The following is a 21,356-nucleotide window of genomic DNA, read 5'->3' on the forward strand; positions in this document are numbered from 1 at the left end:
GTTATGGGAAGGTTCGTTGTATTTTTTTTAATTGTTTTTATTTTTCTGTTTTTCTGTTTTTTATTATATTTTTTCTATTCTCTTTTACTGTGATGTGTTGTTACGTTTTTGTTTAACTTGGAATTATGTCTTTCTCTTTTTGTAACATTTAAAACTTTAATAAATATTATTTAAAAAGAAGAAAGAAAGAAAGGGAATGCAGAAAAAATGCAGGTAGCAATCATTCCCTTATTAATAGTGACTGTTCGCAAACACACAAACCAATAGTTGATAACACAGACATTCTGGCATTGGGAAGCCAATTAGCGCATGCATGTGATAAAAAAAAATTATTGTGCTGCTTCAGTCCACAAGTATTAGCATAAAACCTCTTCATGCATTGCAATGGTCTAAGGACTGCAATCTCTCTATGAAGTTCCTGCGTTTGTAGATAGCCACCTTTTAGTCAGGTACAGATAGTCAGTTACAGAGTGTCGTAGTAGTGTCAAAACAGGGTCTACAATATTCACCGATACCTTGCTGGCTGGTGGGTTTCCCGAATCTTTCTCAGAATTCCTTTGCACATTCCTGGACTGAGCAATGACTGAGCCCCAGGCAAGCCTGGAACAGGAGGAGTTGCTACTGCCCTAGAGAAACTAAGAAGCAGCTCCTTTCAGCCTTGCGGATTTCTCTTCCTCCCACAAGATGGCAGACGCACAACATCTTAGAAGACCCAGGACAGAAGGAACTGCAAAGCTAGCTGCTGGATTCCATGAAAAGGAAGAGTGAGGGTGAAAGGGGGGTGCAGGTTGCTTAGGAGTTGCCAGTCCAGGACAAAGACTGATGAAGACTCTTTACAGCTAAATCTTAGAAAAGTGAAAGAGAGGCTGTAGCTCATCACTTGGCCTCCCACTTTTAAGCTAAAGCACAGCAATCTCTAGTGCCGTATTTGAGGCACCACAATATTTCAACTGCAAAGGCTAGCAGAGATCCATGGACAGCTGTGAGTCCACAATGACTCCCAGGCTGCACACCTGGTCCTTCAGGGGCACAGTTGCCCCATTCAGGACCAGGGATGTTTCCTGTGAAGCAAACCCACTTCCCCAAATGCCTTTATTACCCTCGATAGCTTCACCCCGTTCTTTCAATCATCCCAGTGACTTGAAATGTTTTATACTGTGATGCCAATAAAGGTATTTGATTTGATTTGATTCCCAGCTGAATGATCATTAAATGGGTCACTGTGCAGGATTTCCTTCTCAGGAATTTAAAGGTGCCAGATGAAAGGGGCACATAACAAACACCCCTCTGAAACTCAGGAAATTCCCTGTGTACATGCCATCATAATAAGATGTCCATTTTTACCCTTACCCACTTGAGTCAAAATGGGAACATGCCACCCATGTTGACACTGGCACCATCAGACCCCACTGCCCTGCCACTGTTGAAGCTTACCTCCACGAGGTCTCATGAGATTTTGGTGAGCTCTTGAAAGATCTCATCAGAAACCAGTTTGCCTACCACCACTGCTTCTCCGCTGCCAGTGGAGGCAGCAGGGACTGCCGCTGCTCAAGGTGATGACCAGGGGTGCCAACTTGAATAAAATATTGTGGGAGCCCAGGTAAGCCCTGCCCCACATACAGTCATACCTCGGGTTGAATGTGCTTCAGGTTGAGCACTTTCGGGTTGCGCTCTGCGGCAACCCAGAAGTAACGGAGCGCATTACTTCCAGTTTTCGCCGCTCGCACATGCACAGACGCTCAAAATGATGTCACGCACATGCACGGAAGCAGCAAAACGCGACCCGCGCACGCGCCGTCGCATCTTACGTTCTATTCAGGATGCGAATGGGGCTCCCGAATGGATCCCGTTCGCATCCCGAGATACCACTGTAGTTGATCACATGATGCAGTGCACACTCACTTTTTGAATGGTAATGCCCAACAACCTGGGGGGACAGCCCCCTCAAATATTTTATTGTGGAGTCTGAAGCCCCCATGGCCCCAAGGAGTTGGCTCCTATGGTGTTCGCCTCACCTTGTGGGCTGGCCCTTCTTACCTGAGTACCCTGGCAGGCAGTGACACTGATAGCTGTTCACCAGATCCACACAGCTCCCTCCGTTCTGACATGGTTGGGATGTACATTCATCAATGTTGAAGAAGCAAGTCTCTCCTTCAAACATGTCAAAAAGAAATTACGTTAGACGTCCCAACTATTTCCTCACTGATTCAATAATCTACACATAATTCAGTTAAGCTTCACTAATGACAAATATACAACAGGTGAACTATTTTTTGGATCAACCTTTTCATTATTGTTGTTGTTGTTGTTATTTCAATTTATTAGTCACTTGCCACATAAGAGTTTCCAAATGACTTATAAAATTTTAAGAGAATAACATAGAATCAGAAAAAAGAACAAAGCATTGCAACAGTAAGCGCTGAACAGTAAGAGCCTATAAAATAGAACCAATAAAATGGAAAAACCACAGCAGCAAGAACACATCATGCGTAGACAGCAAATCATCATAATCTGGCACTGTCATTATTTGGGGCTGATTAATTATCTCTTGGTTTTGTTTTTGATGAGCTTTTCGTTAATATGTTTGTGCCTTGTCTATTTTTGGATGCTTTGCATGGGTGTATTAAGGCATATTTCCCCTTGATTTTCAGACGTGGTGTAGCACTGTGAATTACTTAGTTTTAAAAAACTACAAAACAGAAGTAAAGCCAAGATGATGCACAGGCTCAGAGCCCCAGGTCATAGAATTTACAAAGCTCTTTGATCAAGCATCTCCTCTGGAGCATTCAGAATGAAACATGCGTTCCACCTGGCAGTGTACTACTTACCATCAAAGCCTGGCTGGCACCTGCAAATGAATCCAGCAGCCTCCTGGTAGGTGAAGTGCAGGGGGAAGTCTATGTGATCTCCGTAGTGGCTCTGATTGGACCGTTCAAAGCACTGGCCCCCATTGAGGCAGGGCACGGCGGCACATTCGTCTACATCAACTTCACAGTGTTCCCCTACATATCCTGGTGACAAAAAGGCAAAGGGGGCAGGAGGCCAGATGAGCTGACATGTGCCTCATTTGTCACAAAGCAATGGGCTAGATCTAGGAACCCCCTAACCCAGGGGTTGGCAAGGTTTACCTCACCTGGGCCAGTTCACTCCAGCGGAGATCCCTCCATGGGCTGGATCGCGCACGCGCCTGTGATTTCCGGCGCCTGTGCAGACACAATTTCCGGCACCACGGAAGCGAATCCCTGTGCCGTGCTGGTTTAGTGTAGCACACAGGGACTTGCCAAGCAGGTGGCTCGTTTTGGGGGCAGCTCGTGGGCCGGTTAAACAACCCCTGTGGGATGCTTGTGGCCCGTGGGCCTTAGGTTGCGGACCCCTGCTCTAACCCAAACACTCCATACTCGGGGTCGTTCTGTCCACCTAAAGAGACGCCAACAAGACGTCTTCCTTCTCTAGCAAGCTATTCTCAGGGGTGCTTTGCTCAATGGTGGCGGCAGGGGCATAACTATGGGTTGGGCAGGTTGGCCCCAGCCAAGGGTCCAGGCCCCAGGGGGTGCAGAAACAATGCCTCTTCACTCTGGCTTGGGCTAGGAGCCTGCCTGCCTGCCTGCCTGCCTGCCCATGTACTCCTTGGCCACTCCTCTGCTGTTCTGTGCAGCCAAGTGAGTGCATAGGCTCCTCTGGGCTCCTTACTCGGTAGAGGAATCTGGCTACTGGTTTGGGCCACCACAATGGCCCTGAGCGGCCCTCCCCCCAGTTGGCTGGCAGTGATCTTAGAAGTGTAAGCAGAACACCCTGTGGGGCTGGAGGAAAGAAAGATGGAGAGAGCAAGTGAGAGATGAAGTAGAGGGAAAAGGAAGGATGAAGGAGACAGAAGGGAAAACATTGAGTGAAGGAAGTAGGTTTCCCCAGTAGTGATGTATGGAAGTGAGAGCTGGACCATAAAGAAGGCTGATCGCTGAAGAATTGATGCTTTTGAATTATTGTGCTGGAGGAGACTCTTGAGAGTCCCATGGACTGCAAGAAGATGAAACCTATCCATTCTGAAGGAAATCAGCCCTGAGTGCTCACTGGAAGGACAGATCCTGAAGCTGAGGCTCATGAGAAGAGAAGACTCCCTGGAAAAGACCCTGATGTTGGGAAAGATGGAGGGCACAAGGAGAAGGGGACGACAGAGGATGAGATGGTGGGACAGTGTTCTCGAAGCTACCAGCATGAGTTTGACCAAACTGCAGGAGGCAGTGGAAGACAGGAGTGCCTGGCGTGCTCTGGTCCAGGGGGTCATGAAGAGTCGGACATGACTAAACAACAACAATGTGAGAAAAACTAACCAATAAACTGAAACTGGCACGGGGACAAATAGAAGAAGATGCCTTCACCCCAGCATGGTTCCTCTTTATCACATACACAGCCCAACAAGACAACGACAAGTATCCGCCGATGGCATACAAATCAATCTGGCTAACCTGATCCAAACACACACACAATAAATCTCACTACAGCCAACCAAAGACAACGAACCACTCCCTAGGCCAACCCACAACCTCTCTCACCACCAAGGAAATACAACAAGCAAAAACCCAAGTGACGCTGACACAAGACCCCACACATACACTAAGTAGAAGAATAGAAGCCTTGCCACCTGACCCCACCCAACTCAGCATTGCCGCCCCCTCTTTCCCTCCTAACCTAATACTGCATGCAACATTAATGAAACTGATCTGTAGAAAACACAACTTGAAAAAAGAGGCAATGCACATATTTTTGTAAACCAAGAAATATTTAATAAAAATATATTTTTTATTTTTTTAAAAAGCAAAAAAAAAGTTTCTGGTTCATGGTCTCTTCTGGCTTTGGAGGCACCAATACAGCTCCTTGTCAAGGGTTCAAGGGAGCTGAGGTATGCCTCTGGGTGGTGGTGGGGCACAGACTGAATTTGGAGGTGTCCACAGTCAGCTTATAGTGAGTGGAGACTTCCCAAACTAGGGAACCTTTCATTTCTGTCCCCTGGTTATGTGCTTATCACCATCACCCATTCTTCCATTATGACTTCCCTCTAAGAATTCTGGAATTGTAATTTCATGTGTATGTGAAGAATTCATTCATTCTCATTCTCATTCTCTCTCTCTCTCTCTCTCTCTCTCTCTCATCCCAGCTCAGAACTACATTCTCTGTAGATTCCTGAGAAAGATTTGAGCAGGTCGGTGGGGTGTAGCCAATACTAGTCCTACTCAGAGTAGACCCATTGCAAAGAGTAGGCCCATTTGTCTTAATGGGTCTACTTTGAGTAAAAGTTACTTGGAGACAAAACAAAGTGTTGTGCTCACACATCAGTGAACACAGATTCATGGAGTCACACAGCATGAACCGGCACGACACCCGTCCCTGCCTGTGTGGTGTAGTGTGGAGCCAGTGTGGTGTAGTGGTTAAGAGCGGTAGTCTCGTAATCAGGGGAACCGGGTTCGCGTCTCCGCTCCTCCACATGCAGCTGCTGGGTGACCTTGGGCCAGTCACACTTCTTTGAAGTCTCTCAGCCCCACTCACCTCACAGAGTGTTTGTTGTGGGGGAGGAAGGGAAAGGAGAATGTTAGCCACTTTGAGACTCCTTAAAGGGAGTGAAAAGCGGGATATCAAATCCAAACTCTTCTTCTTCTTCTTCTTCTTCTTCTTCTTCTTCTTCTTCTTCTTCTTCTTCTTCTGTATTATAGAAGGACTCCTGCTGCGTAGAAGATATGCTGGCAAACAGAACCAGGAATGGACGGACCTGCCTACTTTGGTTTCTCCTGGCTTCTCATTTTAGCCATCTTCACCATATCGTTGCATCAGTTTTCAACTTAAAAAAACACAACTATTTAAAAAAAATGTCCCCTAATTCCCTATTGCAGGGGACGCAGGTGGCGCTGTGGGTTAAAGCCTCAGCGCCTAGGACTAACCGATCGAAAGGTCGGCGGTTCGAATCCCTGCGGCGGGGTGCGCACCTAGCCAACCTAGCAGTTCGAAAGCACCTCCGGGTGCAAGTAGGTAATGCATATGTTAATTTTCACTAATATTTTATCCGCACTTTCCCCCAATACATACTGTTTTGGAGGCAGGCATTGAAGAACTGCATCATGAATTTTGGAGAAGCACAGATTTCAAAGCTGTATTTCATTTCAAATATTGTATTGAGACCTGAGCATTAAATAGGTCTGCATTAATGCAAACAAAACCAAATCTCACTCTCCCGCTCCCAAATCACTGTTCAGGACCCAGAGCCAGACTTCTGGGAAGGCAGCATGGAAGGTCAGTCAACCTTGCTGAGATAATTGAGGTGATTAACGATAGCTACTGTCTACTGTATTATCTCTGATGAACAGAGATAACAGGGATTAACTTCCAAATGCACTGGAAGGATAACTCCCCACCTTGGAACCAATAAAGCTACGAGGAACACAGACAGGATGAGTGACCAAAGAATGGAAGAACCATAAAAGTAAAGGTAAATTGGCTTTATTGCCTCGCTTTATTGGCCAAGGGAGCCAGTGTACAGCTTCTGGGTCATGTAGCCAGCATGACTAAGCCGCTTCTGGCGAACCAGAGCAGCGCATGGAAACGCCATTTACCTTCCCACCGGAGCAGTACCTATTTATCTACTTGCACTTTGATGTGCTTTCAAACTGCTAGGTTGGCAGGAGCAGGGACCAAGCAACGGGAGCTCACCCCGTCGTGGGTTTTCGAACCGCGACCTTCTGATCGGCAAGTCCTAGGCTCTGTGGTTTAACCCACAGCGCCACCCACGTCCCTTGGAAGAACCATAACTTTGCCCAAATACCACATAATAGCCCTAGAGGTCAGTCCTTAGGGCAATGACCAGCAAAACCAATTTTCTTCAATTATTTTTGAAACTCCTATAAATTACTACTAAGACTATCTCACTGTCAGTTAAAATGTTCATTTGAAATACGACCCGGTGGTTGGCTTACGAGGAGACATCATTAAGGGGCTAAAAATGAATAAAGTAAGAAGCATGCTCTTAAGATACATATTGAATGAAGTTTTTCAAACAGCTAAGAGATTCTCCAACTCTGAGAAATTCTTATCTCATTGTGCTCTATTCCTAATTCTCCATCTCACTGGCAAATGTGCTGTTTATAATGTGAAACTACATGGTTGCCTGCTGTGGGAATTTGAGGCATGCAATCTCAGATAAACAAGAAGTGTGTGGATTTCTGAGAGAGTACCCGGGGTGATGAAAGTGCTGAAAAATACCCCATTGACTATCACTGTTGTACAGAAATTATTTGATGAACAATTGGAAGAAATTAGAGCAAAGAGATGTAAAATGATTAACAAAAATGCCCTGGACAAAGCTGAGGCCAGATAAGTTACAGAGTACTTGGGGGTAGGGGGAAATACTGATGGAGAATTGCCAGAAGAGGAAAATGGAATGGTAAAATTAGAGGCAATAGATGATGAAATTGAGAGGACCTCCATACAGATGCCTGAAGGAGTGAGACAGCTAAATGCTGGAGGAGGGGAAGGTATCCAGGGATGAAGAGACTAAGAAATATCCTGAGCTGGCAGTTGAGAAAGAAAGGATTCTACATTCAATTTGGATTGAATTTAGAAGAAAAAGCTATTAAGCCTCTTGCAACATTTTTGGGAAAGGAATGGCAAATGAGGAAATGGAAACCATGTTTATATATATATAAATGGATGAAAAACCATGGCCAACAGGAAATGCATTTGGAAGATAGGGATCTGGGTGTGAATTAATGACTTTACAATAAGTAAATAATTATGGATCATTGTCTTAATACATAACAACAGTAAATAAACCCTTGAGGGAATAAAGAACACCGACTGAATGTTTCTTAATCTTGCAGGTAAAGCTGTGATGTTGGATTTGAGGAAGACTATTGTTGACTTTTATCCATAAAATGAGAGCCAGTGTGGTGTAGTAGTTAAGAGCGGTAAACTCATAATCTGGTGAACCGGGTTTGATTCCCCGCTCCTCCACATGCAGCTGCTGGGTGACCTTGGGCCAGTCACACTTCTCTGAAGTCTCTCAGCCCCACTCACCTCACAGAGTGTTTGTTGTGGGGGAGGAAGGGAAAGGAGAATGTTAGCCGCTTTGAGACTCCTGAAGGGGAGTGAAAGGCGGGATATCAAATCCAAACTCTAATAATAATAATAATAATAATAATAATAATAATAATAATAATAATAGAACCTCTTTTGGACTCCTTGCCTCAAAAGAAAAATGAATAAACCTGAGATGCCCAGTCAGGAGACTTGAAAACATCGCCTAGCAGAGGGAGGATCAGCTGGATTGAGCACTCAGCTGTTTGAAAAACTCTTGTATATATAATTGGCAGAGGGATAACAGGAAGTCCTTTTTACTTATTTCTTTTTTTAAAAAAAATCATATTTTCCCCCTTTTGTACTCCTTCATTATTTCCTTTAATACCCTTATCTTTTTGTTCTGTTTCCTTTTCCTTTTTCTGTTTTGATTTTGGGTTTGCTCTGCTTTGATTTTGTAATGTTTTGTGTTGTCCTCTACTCAGGGTTAAGGAGGGGTTAACATGCATATGAAGGTGATGGATAGATGACAGTGTGTGACAGGTAGGGAGGTGAAAATCTCCCAGGGTGGAAGGATGGGAGAAGCATCCCAGGTGAGAGCAGAGAGGGTTCGGCTCTCTCTGTGTAGGACAAGTTAAGATTTACCTGTGAAAGAGGACTTTGTATTTCTTTTTTTCTTCTTTCTCTGTTTTTGTTTTTGTTTAAATAAGTTCGCTTTGTATTGTAATGTACTATGAAAGGTCTTAATAAAATCTTTTACGAGAAGGAGAAAAGGACCCAGAGCCCTGCAAGTATCTTGTGTGATGGTTTCAAGCTGACTTCTGGGACAATATTAGGATAATGAATGAATGCAACAGAGCCTGGGAAAGCTTTTGCAAAGTTAGTAGAGCCTGGAGGTTCACTGCCAGATTTTCACAGCATTTGGGGATGAGTTTACTGCTAGGCTGAAAGTCACAGGGACATGCTGACTTCACTTTTTGGAAAACAAAAAAAATTCCTTCCAGTAGCACCTTAAAGACCAACTAAGTTAGTTCTTGGTATGAGCTTTCGTGTGCATGCACACTTCTTCAGATACACGAAAGCTCATACCAAGAACTAACTTAGTTGGTCTTTAAGGTGCTACTGGAAGGAATTTTTTTTGTTTTGACTATGGCAGACCAACACGGCTACCTATCTGTCACTTTTTGGAAACAGCTTTTGGACTATAGGAGAACAACACAAAGACTTCACCCACCTGGCCAGCAAACACAGCTGTAGCATCCAACCCCTTCCAGGCAGGTTCCGCCATTCTGGCAAGGCTGGGAGGCACATTCCAAGATATCCAGCTCACAATGTTGCCCTTCAAAGCCCGTGTTGAGGCAGTCACACTGGTAGCTGAGGAAGAACAACAGCACAGAGCCATGATTCATGGTTAGGGAGCCTTTTGCCACCACCCATGGAGAAAGACCCTTTTCGGGAAATGTTGGAAGATTCTGGACAGATGAAAGGAAGTACAGTGGTACCTCTGGATGAGAACGGGATCCATTCTGGAGCCCCGTTCGCATCCAGAAGCAAATGCAACCCACATCCGCGCATCTGCACGTGCACAGTTTGCGATTCGCCACTTCTGCGCATTTGCATGACATAATTTTGACCGCCTGAGCATGCGCAAGTGGCGAAACCCGGAAGTAATACTCTCCATTACTTCCGGGTTGCCGCAGCGATGTTGGACTAGATGGGCCACTGGCCTGATCCAGCAGGGTCTTTTTAGGTTCTTATGTCTTCTACATTATGCAATTCCACATTTCAGTTCTTGAGAACTCAGGAGTAAATAGTTGTGGTCTTCATTCCAAATAAAGTGGGCCTTGCAACTAGGGAGGGGAGCCCCTGCCCATTTTTGTTTCTCTCCATTTCTTAATTTTCCAGCCTGAAATTCAGTTGTCCACATCTCCACATCAGTTTGAGATTTATTTATTTGCTGCATTTTTTTAAAAGGTCTTCATGAAATTTCATCAGCATTTGGTTCAGATTTCTCCTACTGTACATATTTTTGAATAGAATTTTGCCCACAACATGCATTTTTGCACAGCAGTTCCCCTTAATAACACATATTTTTAAATACTATTTTCAGTAATATATGCATTGATAGGCACACTTTTCCAAAGCACATGCATTCTTCTTCACATTACTATGAACTTCAGTTTGCAAATTGTATTGGAAAGTGTGAATTAGGGAGTTTCACCTATAAATGAGAACTGAATGGAATTTACCTCCATCCTTACCTGCAGCAAAATATCACAGCACAGACTATTGCTGTTGATGAGTCCATGCATTCCCTCCCAGCCTCCTCCAGCCCAGCTTCCCCTTCTCTCTCCCCCACCCCCACCCCACAGAGAATTATTCAATATTCCACAGACCTCGAACAAGCTCAGCCCCCATTGGGCCATTCAGAGTGATTTCCCCACCATCACCTTTGTACTACTGCAAACCTTAAAGGTAAAGGTAAAGGGACCCCTGACCATTAGGTCCAGTCATGAATGACTCTGGGGTTGCGGCGCTCATCTCACTTTATTGGCCAAGGGAGCCGGCGTACAGCTTCCGGGTCATGTGGCCAGCATGACTAAGCCACTTCTGGTGAATCAGATCAGCGCACGGAAACGCCTTTTACCTTCCCGCCGGAGCAGTACCTATTTATCTACTTGCACTTTGACGTGCTTTTGGACTGCAAGGTTGGCAGGAGTAGGGACTGAGCAACGGGAGCTCACCCTGTCGTGGGGATTCGAACCGCCGACCTTCTGATCGGCAAGTCCTAGGCTCTGTGGTTTAACCCACAGCGCCACCCGCATGCAAACCTCAGGGTCTCCCTAAGCCTCCCTGTTCTGCTGGAGGTGGTAAACTATGTCATTCTCCCCCTGAAGACGGGAATTCATTTATGTTAAGGGGTTCCTCATATATGTCTACTGTTTGAGAAAGTTCTTCTGATGTGTTATGTGAGAATAAAAATGGTTCCCACTCCAGCATCATCTGCATCAAAAGCAGGTAAGGCTATCCATCTCCCCTCCTTCCACCCTCCTTTCTTCTTCTTCTTTTTTTTTCTTTTCTTTTTTCTTCTCCCCCTAATGCCTCAACAAATGAAATGGATTTGTAAAAATGTTACACGGGGGAAAAAAAAAATACGAGGCATTACACTTACACTGTAAAACAAGAAAACCCTTAATAAAATATATTTTAAAAAAAAAAAAAAGCAGGTAAGGCAAGTACCGGTAATTCAGTCTGTGCACAAACCAGATGACAATCTGGGTCTCTTGGAAATAAAAATAAGAACTTTGGGGGAGAGAGAGATGGCTTTTGCCCTCAAGGGGTGTTAGATGCTGCCTTCCATGCCCCCACCCTCCTGCTGCAGAACCTTCATGGTGGAGGTCCTGGCAGATAAGCAGTGACACATTTCTGGGCTTTTGAGTCTAGGCATAAAAAGGGGGTGCTTAATATTGACTTGTACTGCATTTTACTTATATTGCAGGGGGCTGGACTACATGACCCTTGGGGTCCCCTCCAGCTCTACCATTCTATAATTCTATTGAGTCAGACCACTGGGCGCCTTCTAGCTCAGCATGATCTGCAATGACAAGAAGCAGCTGTTTGGCGCTTCAGACAGAAGTCTTTCCCAAACCTACCTGGAAATTTCATGGGTTGGGACCTTTTACATGGAAAGCAGGTGCTCTATCACGGAGCAATTTTTATTTCCCAATTGACAACATCCCAGAATAATACCTTCAGCTCTGGGGGCAAATTTTGAGTGTCATCAGTTGATCTAACGGTAAGCTTTACACTCAGCTAACTTTCTTCTGCTATATTTTAAATGAATTGTTGAATTGTTAGTGCTGCAGTGGCAATACTAAGAATTACTATTATACCGTACTCTTGAGTTTAGACAGTTTCTTTTCTGCAAATGCAGTTTAGCCACAAATGCATCTGTGGAAACCATGGCATATACTGTAGATAAGCTGGTGGGGGCAAGGTTGGGAGATAACGGGAGCCATATCAAATCCTGCTGGGTGAAGCCAGAGCCACTCACCTGTTGATGAGGTCGAGGCACCTTCCCCCATTGAGACACGGGTGGCTCTGGCACTCATTGACGTCCACCTCACACTGTGCTCCCTCATACCCAGGTGTACACGAGCAGGTGAAGAACCCAACATGGTCACTGCAGGTGCCGCCGTTCCAGCAAGGGCCCGACTCACATTCATCAACCTCCACTTCACAGTTCACACCTTTGTTGGAAGAGCAGAAGAAAGAATGATGAATTGACAGGAATATTTACACTTTTAAATTTTTCAGTGCTTTGGAACTTTTACTTCCTTGTTCACTTTACAGGAGAACAGAAGCCCAACAAGTCTGAAGGGACATAGGAAGCTGCCTTTATGCTGGGTGAGACTACTGCCTCATGTAGCTCAGTATTGTTTACTCTGACTGGCAGTGGGTCTCTGCAGAATCTCAGGCAGAAGTCCTTTCCCACCCCACTCCACAGGAGAGGCCAGGGATTGAATCTGGCAGCATGTACTAGGCCACTTGTCAGGGAACTGCCATCAGCTCAGAGGCGAGAGATGGAAGGCCAGTGGTGTTATAGGGAGCCTCCGAAAATCTTGCGAAGCAGTTCCTCTTCCGGGGAGGAGGAAAGCCCCACCTCCAGTAGAGAAGAGGTGCAGGGACCAGGGGGTGCTAGGGAGAGCCTCAACACTGAGCCTGAGCAAACCGGAGAGGCGAGAAGTACGCCCCTGCCAGCGCCCATTCTGCGCAGTAGGCTTTGGCGCACGGAGGGGCGGAAAAGGCTGGGGGCCACGCGACTTTTATGCTGGGGGAGGTACAAAGACCGACCACTCCCAGATTCTGCTAGCGATTGAGCCAGACATGAACTTATGACGCTCTTCACTGTAAATAGTTTGCACCAAGAATAAAGCCTGGAAAAGATAGGTCGGAGTCTTGCCTGTTTACTCTCGAGCAACCACACCAGCATCTGACACCACTGAACTAGGACCCTTCCTCCAGAACAATGTTCTAATGCCCCTTCACTGGCCAAGCCCTGTGCCATTACCTCCAACTTCAAAGGTGGGAAACTGAGCCTAAGAGAGGATTTGACCTGCTCAAGTTGTTGCAGGGGTGAAATCCAGGGGGCCACACCTACATGCTATGTGTGGGTGGTGCCTCCACTGATCCTCTCAGTCTGAGTGCACTGGAAACCCCAGCATGGACCTCTCTGCTGCCAGGAGGGATGTCCATCCAGAAGTGAGGGCGCCCCCATAAACTCCAAATGAGATGGGAGTTGGGTAGGAGTTAAGGGGGTGCTTTGGGGCCTGGTTGGGCTCCTGTAGTTTTCTCCCAGTTGTAGCTGCTGAGTGGAACTTTCCCCCCAGTCTAGTGATGTTGCAATAAAGTGAGGTTTTGTTTCAAGGCCTGACTATGTCATATTTTCCCTCTGATCCCCCAACTCAATAATGAGGCAAGATGCACCCTGGCCAAACTTTAAGATGGCCTTGAAAACACACTAAGGGCTTGTCCACACTTCCACATGTTCCGCATGTTGTCTAGGAAGCATGTGTCTGAGCAGTTTTCTGCTTGTCCTGTCCTTTGTAGGCTCCACCCTTGCCTCTCTGCTTTCCCCCGGAAAACCTTCTCTTTAGCACTGAATCAGAGCAAACATCAATGTGGAAAAAACTCGGTTGATATTTGTTGTGATTCAGAGGTAAATAGTGGGTTTTCCCATGGCAAAGCGGCAGGACAATTGGAATTGTGGATGAGCCCGACAAACTGAAATTACAGAGCTTTGAGAAATTAAAAAATAAAGTGCGAGACTGCCTTCATTACTATCAGATAATGGAGGCTTATAAATTGGACAAGAAAATTGGATTCCAGGTGGAAAAATCGAAATTAGAAGCAGAATTGTTAGAACCCAAAACCAATATTTTGTCAAAGATGTATAACTTGCTGCTGAAATGGAACACTCAGGATGAAATGGTGAAGTCTGTTATGATTAAGTGGGCACAGGATGTTGGACATAATATTATGTTTACTGACTGGGAACAGTTATGGACCACCGGTTTGAAATTTACGGCATGTAATGCCTTGAGAGAGAATATTATGAAAATGATTTACAGGTGGTACATGACCCCAGTCAAGCTTGCAAAAATTTATCATTTGCCCGATAATAAATGTTGGAAATGTAAAGAGACTGAAGGTACATTCTTTCACCTTTGGTGGACGTGCCCAAGGATTAAGGCTTTCTGGGAAATGATCTATAATGAAATGAAAAAGGTATTTAAATATACCTTCCTTAAGAAACCAGAGGCCTTTCTCCTGGGCATGGTCGGCCAATTGGTGCCAAAGAAGGATAGAACTTTCTTTATGTATGCGACAACAGCAGCAAGAATACTCATCACAAAATATTGGAAGACACAAGATTTACCCACTCTGGAAGAATGGCAGATGAAGATGATCGACTATATGGGACTGGCAGAAATGACCGGAAGAATCCAAGACCAGGGAAAAGAGGCGGCGGAAGAAGATTGGAAGAAGTTTAAAGACTATTTACAGAAATATTGTAAAATTAAGGAATGTTAGAATGAGATTGGATAGAAATTAAGCGGTTTTCAGCTGTAATGTATAAAAGATAGGGAAAATAAGGTTTTGAAATAATTAAAAGAATTAGTGGTAAGGATTTGTTAAACAAACAAATTGAATTAGAATATAAGGAAGGGAGGTATAAGGAGGTCTGGAAAATAAGTTAAATGAAAATAACTAAATGAAAACTTTATGTGTTTTTAAATTGTTTTTATTTTTTCGTATTTTTGTATTTTTGTATTTCTGTTTTTCCTTTTTTTGCTTTATAATGTATTATCTTTGAAAACCTTAATAAATATCTTATAAAAAAAAAGAATTGTGGATGAGCCCTAAGTCTTGGCTGTTTTATGGAAATGTTTTAATTGGTCTGAAGAGACCCTGGTGCAACATCTGTTTGCTTATGTTGTGGTTTTATGTGGGTTCTAAGCCGGCTCTTTTCATATGCTGGCTATTTTTAAGTTTATTGGGTTTTTAAACAGTGAGTTCTTCTGGTATTGCTCACTGAATGTTGTTTAGTATTTATGTTTTCCACTTTGCAATCTGCCACATTTTACTGAGAAAGCAGAATAAAAATCTTATAAATCAATGCTTTTTGTTACTATTTCTTTAAAAACAGTGCTTTTGTCTAACCAGTCAATAAGAATATTAAAGCGGTGTATGAAAGACAAAACTGCCCAACGCATTATATGTGAATGTGCGTGCTTGAGTGTCTGTGTTTAATTGCTTCTTCATTATTGCTTTTATTTTTAAATTTTTAGCTGCTTCTATTTTATCTGTAAGATGCCTTGAGTCCCAATCTCAGGGAAAAGGCAGGAGATGTTGACGATGATGATGATGATGATGATGATGATGATGATGATGATGTTGATGATGATGATACAATAACATACACCAACACAGTTTCTAATCTCCACCATGACTGAACAAGTGTCGCAGCCAATACTGGGACTCAGGTGGGTGATTCGGGTGGGTAAATAGGCCCCTGTTCTTTCTAGAAACACTTCCTGAGGTTTTTGGTTACCCATTGCAAGGCAGCAACCATTTAGATGCTTCTGCAGACCTAGTGAGCCTAAGAAGTGGGCCGCTAAGGAGCTGCACAGAAACAGCTATTTGCAGGCTTGGGGGAAGGCCCACAAAATATAAGAGGGGTTCTGATGTAGGCTGCCCTGTCTCTGGCATCATGAGCTGCTGTGGTTTAGCATTAGGCCTGAGCATACATCTTGGCTCTGGCACCTGCTAGTCCACCTAATCCTAGTTTCTGGCAGAGTTCTGCTTCACAGCAGTCGTGGCTACGCTTAATCCACAAGGAATGTGCAGGCCCCCTAATCTGGTGGATCAAGAGCTGTCGAACATTCAGCAAACTTCCTTGCATCCCATCTTGCCAAAGAAGGCTCAGCCCATGCCGGCCAAATGTCCGTGGCCACAACCCCATGTTTGTTGTGGGGGCATGCAAAGTGTGACTGGGTGGCATATGGATGTTGGACCATGCTATGGCCAGGTGTCAACACACAGCATGCTTCAGTCACCAGGGAGGAGGCGGCCCTAGAAAAGGACACCTTCTCTTGCCATTGCCAGATCACGCTACATTTCAGCCAAATTTAGGCATGTGGGTCTGAATATTTTTGGACACATTTGTTTCAAAATGCTATTTGCCTCCCATCCAAGCAGCAATTGCCTCGTTTGAGATGTCAGATATGCAAGTATTTTTAATCATCATGTTGCAAGTCTAACTACACAATGGTCAAAGAGCAGCATCAAGGGAACAATGCCCTCTCCTCCCCCTAAGTTCCAGGCTTTGGATGACCCCCACCCCCCTCTCACATTCACACACACTTTCCATTCCTATGGCAGATGCAAAGTTTGGCCACAGAATCAAGAGAGTTGAATAAATCCAGTGCTGGATAATCCCTAACAAATGTCCGTCCGGACTCAGCCTGAAACCCCCTGTCCCATGTAAATTGGTTCCACTTATTCCTCCTAATAGTCAAGAACAATCAACTCTCCTCTAGTTGAAGTTCCACCACAGACCTTCCTTCTGGGGCCATATCACAAGTCCTTGCCTTCGTCTCTGCAAAGGGCATTCAGGTATTTGAAACATAGTGATAACATCCGCTTTAAAAATAGCTCAGTGCCCTCCTGCTGCACCAAACTTGGACAACAAAAGGGCATTGAGAACCATTCTTGCCCAATGCTTCCTGCCCCTCCCCTGCAGGCTTGATGAAAGGTACAGCCCAGCGTCTTTGGATGGAAGGCCAGTTTCCCCAGATTGGCGCCCTCCAGGTGCTTTGGACTACAGCCCACATCAGCTCCAGCCAGAAGGGCTGTACTTTTACCAGACCCAAACTCATATAGCCAAGCTGGCAGAGGGGCACCAGGCTGGTGAAAGCGTTGTTGCTTCTTTTTTGTGGGCTGCCTTTTTTGTCTGTCTGTCTGTCTGTCTGTTGCATTAATACCACACCTTTTTCTCCAAAGGAGTTCAAGGTGGGGTACATGGTTGTCCCTCTCCTCATCTAATCCCCACAACAACTCTGTGATTTAGGTTATACTGCGATATCTTTTTTGAAAAGATATCTATCTATATTCTGCAAATTAGATGATATAGATAGACAGAGAAACTACAAATACGGAAATATTTACCGTATTTTTCGCTCTATAAGACGCACCAGACCACAAGACGCACCTAGTTTTTGGAGGAGGAAAACAAGAAAAAAAATATTCTGCATCTCAGAAGCCAGAACAGCAAGAGGGATCGCTGTGCAGTAAAAACAGCAATCCCTCTTGCTGTTCTGGCTTCTGGGATAGCTGAGCAGCCTGCATTCGCTCCATAAGATGCACACACATTTCCCCTTACTTTTTAGGAGGGGAAAAGTGAGTCTTATAGAGCAAAAAATACGGTATATGCTTCTTTGATTGTCTTTGGTTCTTCCTCCCATACTTGCCACCCTCTCCTGCCACACCCCCTGCTCTAACTACTACACTACACTGGCTTTGATTCTGATGATCCAAAGTGGCTGAGGGGTGGGCAGGTGTCCTTTGTTTTTTAAAGCTTTTGCCACATTTGCTTCTGTACCTTCCAGGCATCCTTACCCATTTTTGTTCTCAAACCCCTACCTACTCATCCTGGGGTGGGAGGGTGCAGAGAAAGAAAAGGTGGAAACCAGGAATCTCATTAAAGGGAGTGAAATCAAGATGGATGGCATTTCATTCTCTCTCTCTCCCCCCCCCCCCAATTTTCTCAGATTCCTCTTGTCATTCTCCTTGAGTAGAGCGGACTTTTCACTGCCAAGAAATCTCTTGCCTCCCACACCACTGGGGGCAGGGTGTGTGTGATGGGGAACCAGCAGAAGGGGAATCTGATGCTGCTACAGCCCCCCCCCTCTGCCTACCCACCCTGTCCCATCCCACTATCTTCAGCCAGTCACCCTGACATTCCTTCACAGCAATGTAACTCCTGTAACAGCCCCTGCTGTTTATTCCGCAAGAAAGAGCAAGGTCAGAAAGAGCGTCTGCGTGCTGGCTGGTACCAGGTACAGGCGGGGGCACTTGTGAATGAATTCCACCCTGATAGCAGAGGTGGGGGTGCAGACACTGAGAAAAGACCCTTGTGGGAGCTGCTTCAGCACAAAGCTGGCAAGCGGGGAGTGAATCAGGGCGCATTGAGATGGTTTGGTGTCACAGAACAATCTGAGCTGTAGAAAGGAATTCAAGAGCCCCTTGAACTGCCCATCCTTAAGATAATAGCTGTCTTCAGTATTCACAACAGGGATGAATGGCCAACTTGGGGGCCTCCGGGTGCTGTGCGCTACAACTCCCATCAGCTCCAGCAGACAGCATGGGATGATGGGAATTGTAGTCCAGCAACAACATCTACCCTCCGGAAGTCACCACATGGGCTACCTGGGACTGAAGACATTTCTGATCACAGATGCCTCCTATGACAAGCCATTCTGCTCTCTACTCCATCATCCTAGGGCCACCATCCATGTATAACTAAGTTGCTGCTGTTAATTACCCACCCTTCACCCAAAGGTCCCATGGTGAGTTAAATAAGTTAAGTAGATAGACAGGATCTCCCTTGTGATCCTGCGGGAAGATGCTGGTGACCCATGAAGCGCCCTTAGTGTGCTGGGGGAACCTCAGGAATGGGGGAGTGAATGTGGCCCTCCAAGCTTCCCTGCCTGGCCCCTGGGACTCTCCCAAGGCCATAAGCCTCACTGGCCATGCTCCACTGCCTCTTTGAGTTGCATCCTCCTGCACAAAGGTAAGACGCGCTACTATTGCCCCACCCACTTTTGCATTTGGCACGCGCCCCTTCCCCTACAGTTGCCCCAAAGGAACACAGCCCCCAACCTGCAAGTAGTACCTGTGTAGCCAGGCAGGCACTGGCAAGCATAGTGGTCCATCAGGTTGAGGCAGGTGCTGTTGTGTTGGCAAGGCCGGGAGGCACACTCGTTGATGTCTATTTCGCAGCGGTAGCCCTGGAAGCCAGGCACACAGAAACAACTGTACTCATTAGCCCTGTCCAGGCAGATGGCCCCATTCTGGCACGGGCTAGAGGCACACTCGCCCACATCCTCCTCGCAGTGGGCACCGCTGTAGCCAGGTTGGCACCGGCAGCTGTACTCCCCAGCACTCTCCACGCAGGTGCCGTTGTTGCGGCAGGGCTGGCTGGAGCAAAGGGAAGGCCCAGCCTGGCAGCTGCCTCCGGTAGGGCACTGGCAGCCATACCCACCGGGCAGCTCCACACACTGCAAGTGTGGCTGCAGGCAAGGGCTGCTCTTGCACACCTCGCCTTCGCTGCTGCAGGAGAGACCTGCCAAGCCAGGCTGACAATGGCAGGTGTAGTTCAGGAGTCCAGGAGTCCCGCGGCAGATCCACTCAGGTAGGCAGGGGTGCCTGGCGCACACCTCGTAGAGGTACTCGCAGTCTTTTCCCACATGGGCTGAGAGGCTCTGGGGACAGAGGCACCTGTAGCCATCTTCCAAGTCTTTACAGGTGCCTCCATTCTTGCATGGAGATGAGGAGCAGATGCTGACCAGCTCGGAGGAGACAAGCCCTGGAGACAGTGAGGGGAGGCAAAGGCAACTGTGAGGCAGCTGGACAGCAGGTGTTGGCGCAGTGTGCAAATGTGCATGGTGCAAATGTGCTGCAAATCCTGGTGGGGAGCATTTTCTAGGGAAGGGCTGGGGAAGTGAGAGCTTGGTCCCTTGCTGTCTCCAGTAGCATTTGGGTGAATGCCTACATTGAAATTATTGGCAGCACTGGTAACAGTGGGGGAAGAGGCGAGTGAGGTCAAAGATGTGGAGAAAACAAGAGAAGAGGGTCCAAAGGGTTAAAACCAAAATGGCAAATTCCAGGAGGATTCCTGTATGTGATGACTTATATTTTTGAGAGTAGGTATAAACCTTTCGCTACACATGCCACTTGTAGAGACAAGGCTATGATTCTGACCTTTGTGTGGCATAGAGGTGAGAGTGTTTGACTAGGACTTGGGAGACCCAGGTTCAAATCCCTACTCGCTGGGTGACCTTGGGCCTGTCATGCTCTCTCAGCCTAACTTACCTCACAGGGTTGTTGCGAGGACAATACAGGGAAGGGGCAGAAGTGGGTGTGCTACCTTGAGCTGCTTTTATATAGTCACCTCACCTCAGAAAGGATATTGTTGAGTTGGAGAAGCTTCAGAAAAGGGCAACCAAAATGGTCAAAAGGATGGAGCAGCCCCCCTACGAAGGAAGGTTGCATCGTTTGGGACTTTTTAGTTTGGAAAAATGGTAAGAGATGACAAGATAGAAATTTATAAAAGTATGCATTGCATGTAGGGAGGATAAGGAAAAGTTTATCTCCCTTTCTCCTAACACTAGAACCTGTGCACATCCAATGAAGTTGAATGCTGGATGGTTCAGGACAGATAAAAAAGTCCTTCTTCAGCAGTTAACCTGTGGAACTCTCTCCCACAGGAGGCAACGATGGCCACAAATTTGGATGGCTTTAAATGAGGATTACCGTATTTTTCGCTCTATTGGACAGTTTTTCCCCTCCAAAAATTGAGGGGAAATGTGTGTGCGTCCTATGGAGCGAATGCAGGCTTCTGCCATAGCCGCGCGCAACCCCTCCGGCAGGGAGAGGCTGCACGGGGCTATGGCTTCTTTAGCCCTGCGCAGCGTCTCCCGGCAAGGAGAGGCTGCACGGGGCTAAAGGGGAAGCCAAAGCAGCGAGCAGGATCCATCCCGCCCCCTGCCTTGCCTTCTTCCATAGCTGCGCACAACCCCTCTAACAGGGAGAGGTTGTGTGCAGCCTGTACGCTGCTCTTTGGGGCTGGGGGGAAAATATTTTTTTCCTTGATTTCCCCCCCCCAAAAAAACTGGGTGCACCCTATGGTCCGGTGCGCCCTATGGTGCGAAAAATACGGTAAACTAATTCATGGAGGAGAGGGCTAGCTTCCAGGTTGTATTTGTGGGTGGGTGGTATACTGAGCAGATCCTTAATGATTTTTTTTATTTAATAAGCTTATATAACACTTTTTAAGCATTCCCTACCATCACCAAAGTGGTTTTCCAGCCGCATGTCATATACATCCAACAAAACCAGGAAAGCAAAACCATAAAAAATCCTGCACAAAAATCTCAAAACATTTTTTTGGAAACATTACTAAAAGCAAAGAGTGTCAACCCTAATCCAGCAATATGTAAAAGGATCACCATCGG

At 46.0% G+C, this 21,356-nt stretch overlaps 1 protein-coding gene across 2 annotated transcripts in view; it reads right to left on the reverse strand.

Annotated features, from left to right (window-relative positions):
- CRB2 (crumbs cell polarity complex component 2) overlaps window positions 1-21,356 on the reverse strand; it is a 66,136-nt gene that overhangs the window by 29,712 nt on the left and 15,068 nt on the right. Inside the window, exons 2-6 of one of the 2 annotated variants that reach the window (XM_079961921.1) lie at window positions 19,016-19,708; window positions 12,113-12,308; window positions 9,293-9,432; window positions 2,829-3,011; window positions 2,038-2,151 (exon numbers count right to left, since the gene is read on the reverse strand). In XM_079961921.1, coding sequence (XP_079818047.1) covers window positions 2,038-2,151; window positions 2,829-3,011; window positions 9,293-9,432; window positions 12,113-12,308; window positions 19,016-19,708 — 1,326 coding nt within the window. The remainder of the gene's footprint in view (window positions 1-2,037; window positions 2,152-2,828; window positions 3,012-9,292; window positions 9,433-12,112; window positions 12,309-19,015; window positions 19,709-21,356) is intronic. The other variant, XM_079961922.1, reaches the window with a different exon arrangement.

This window comes from Podarcis cretensis, assembly GCF_951804945.1.
Source record: "Podarcis cretensis genome assembly, chromosome: Z".
Lineage (NCBI taxonomy): Eukaryota > Metazoa > Chordata > Lepidosauria > Squamata > Lacertidae > Podarcis > Podarcis cretensis.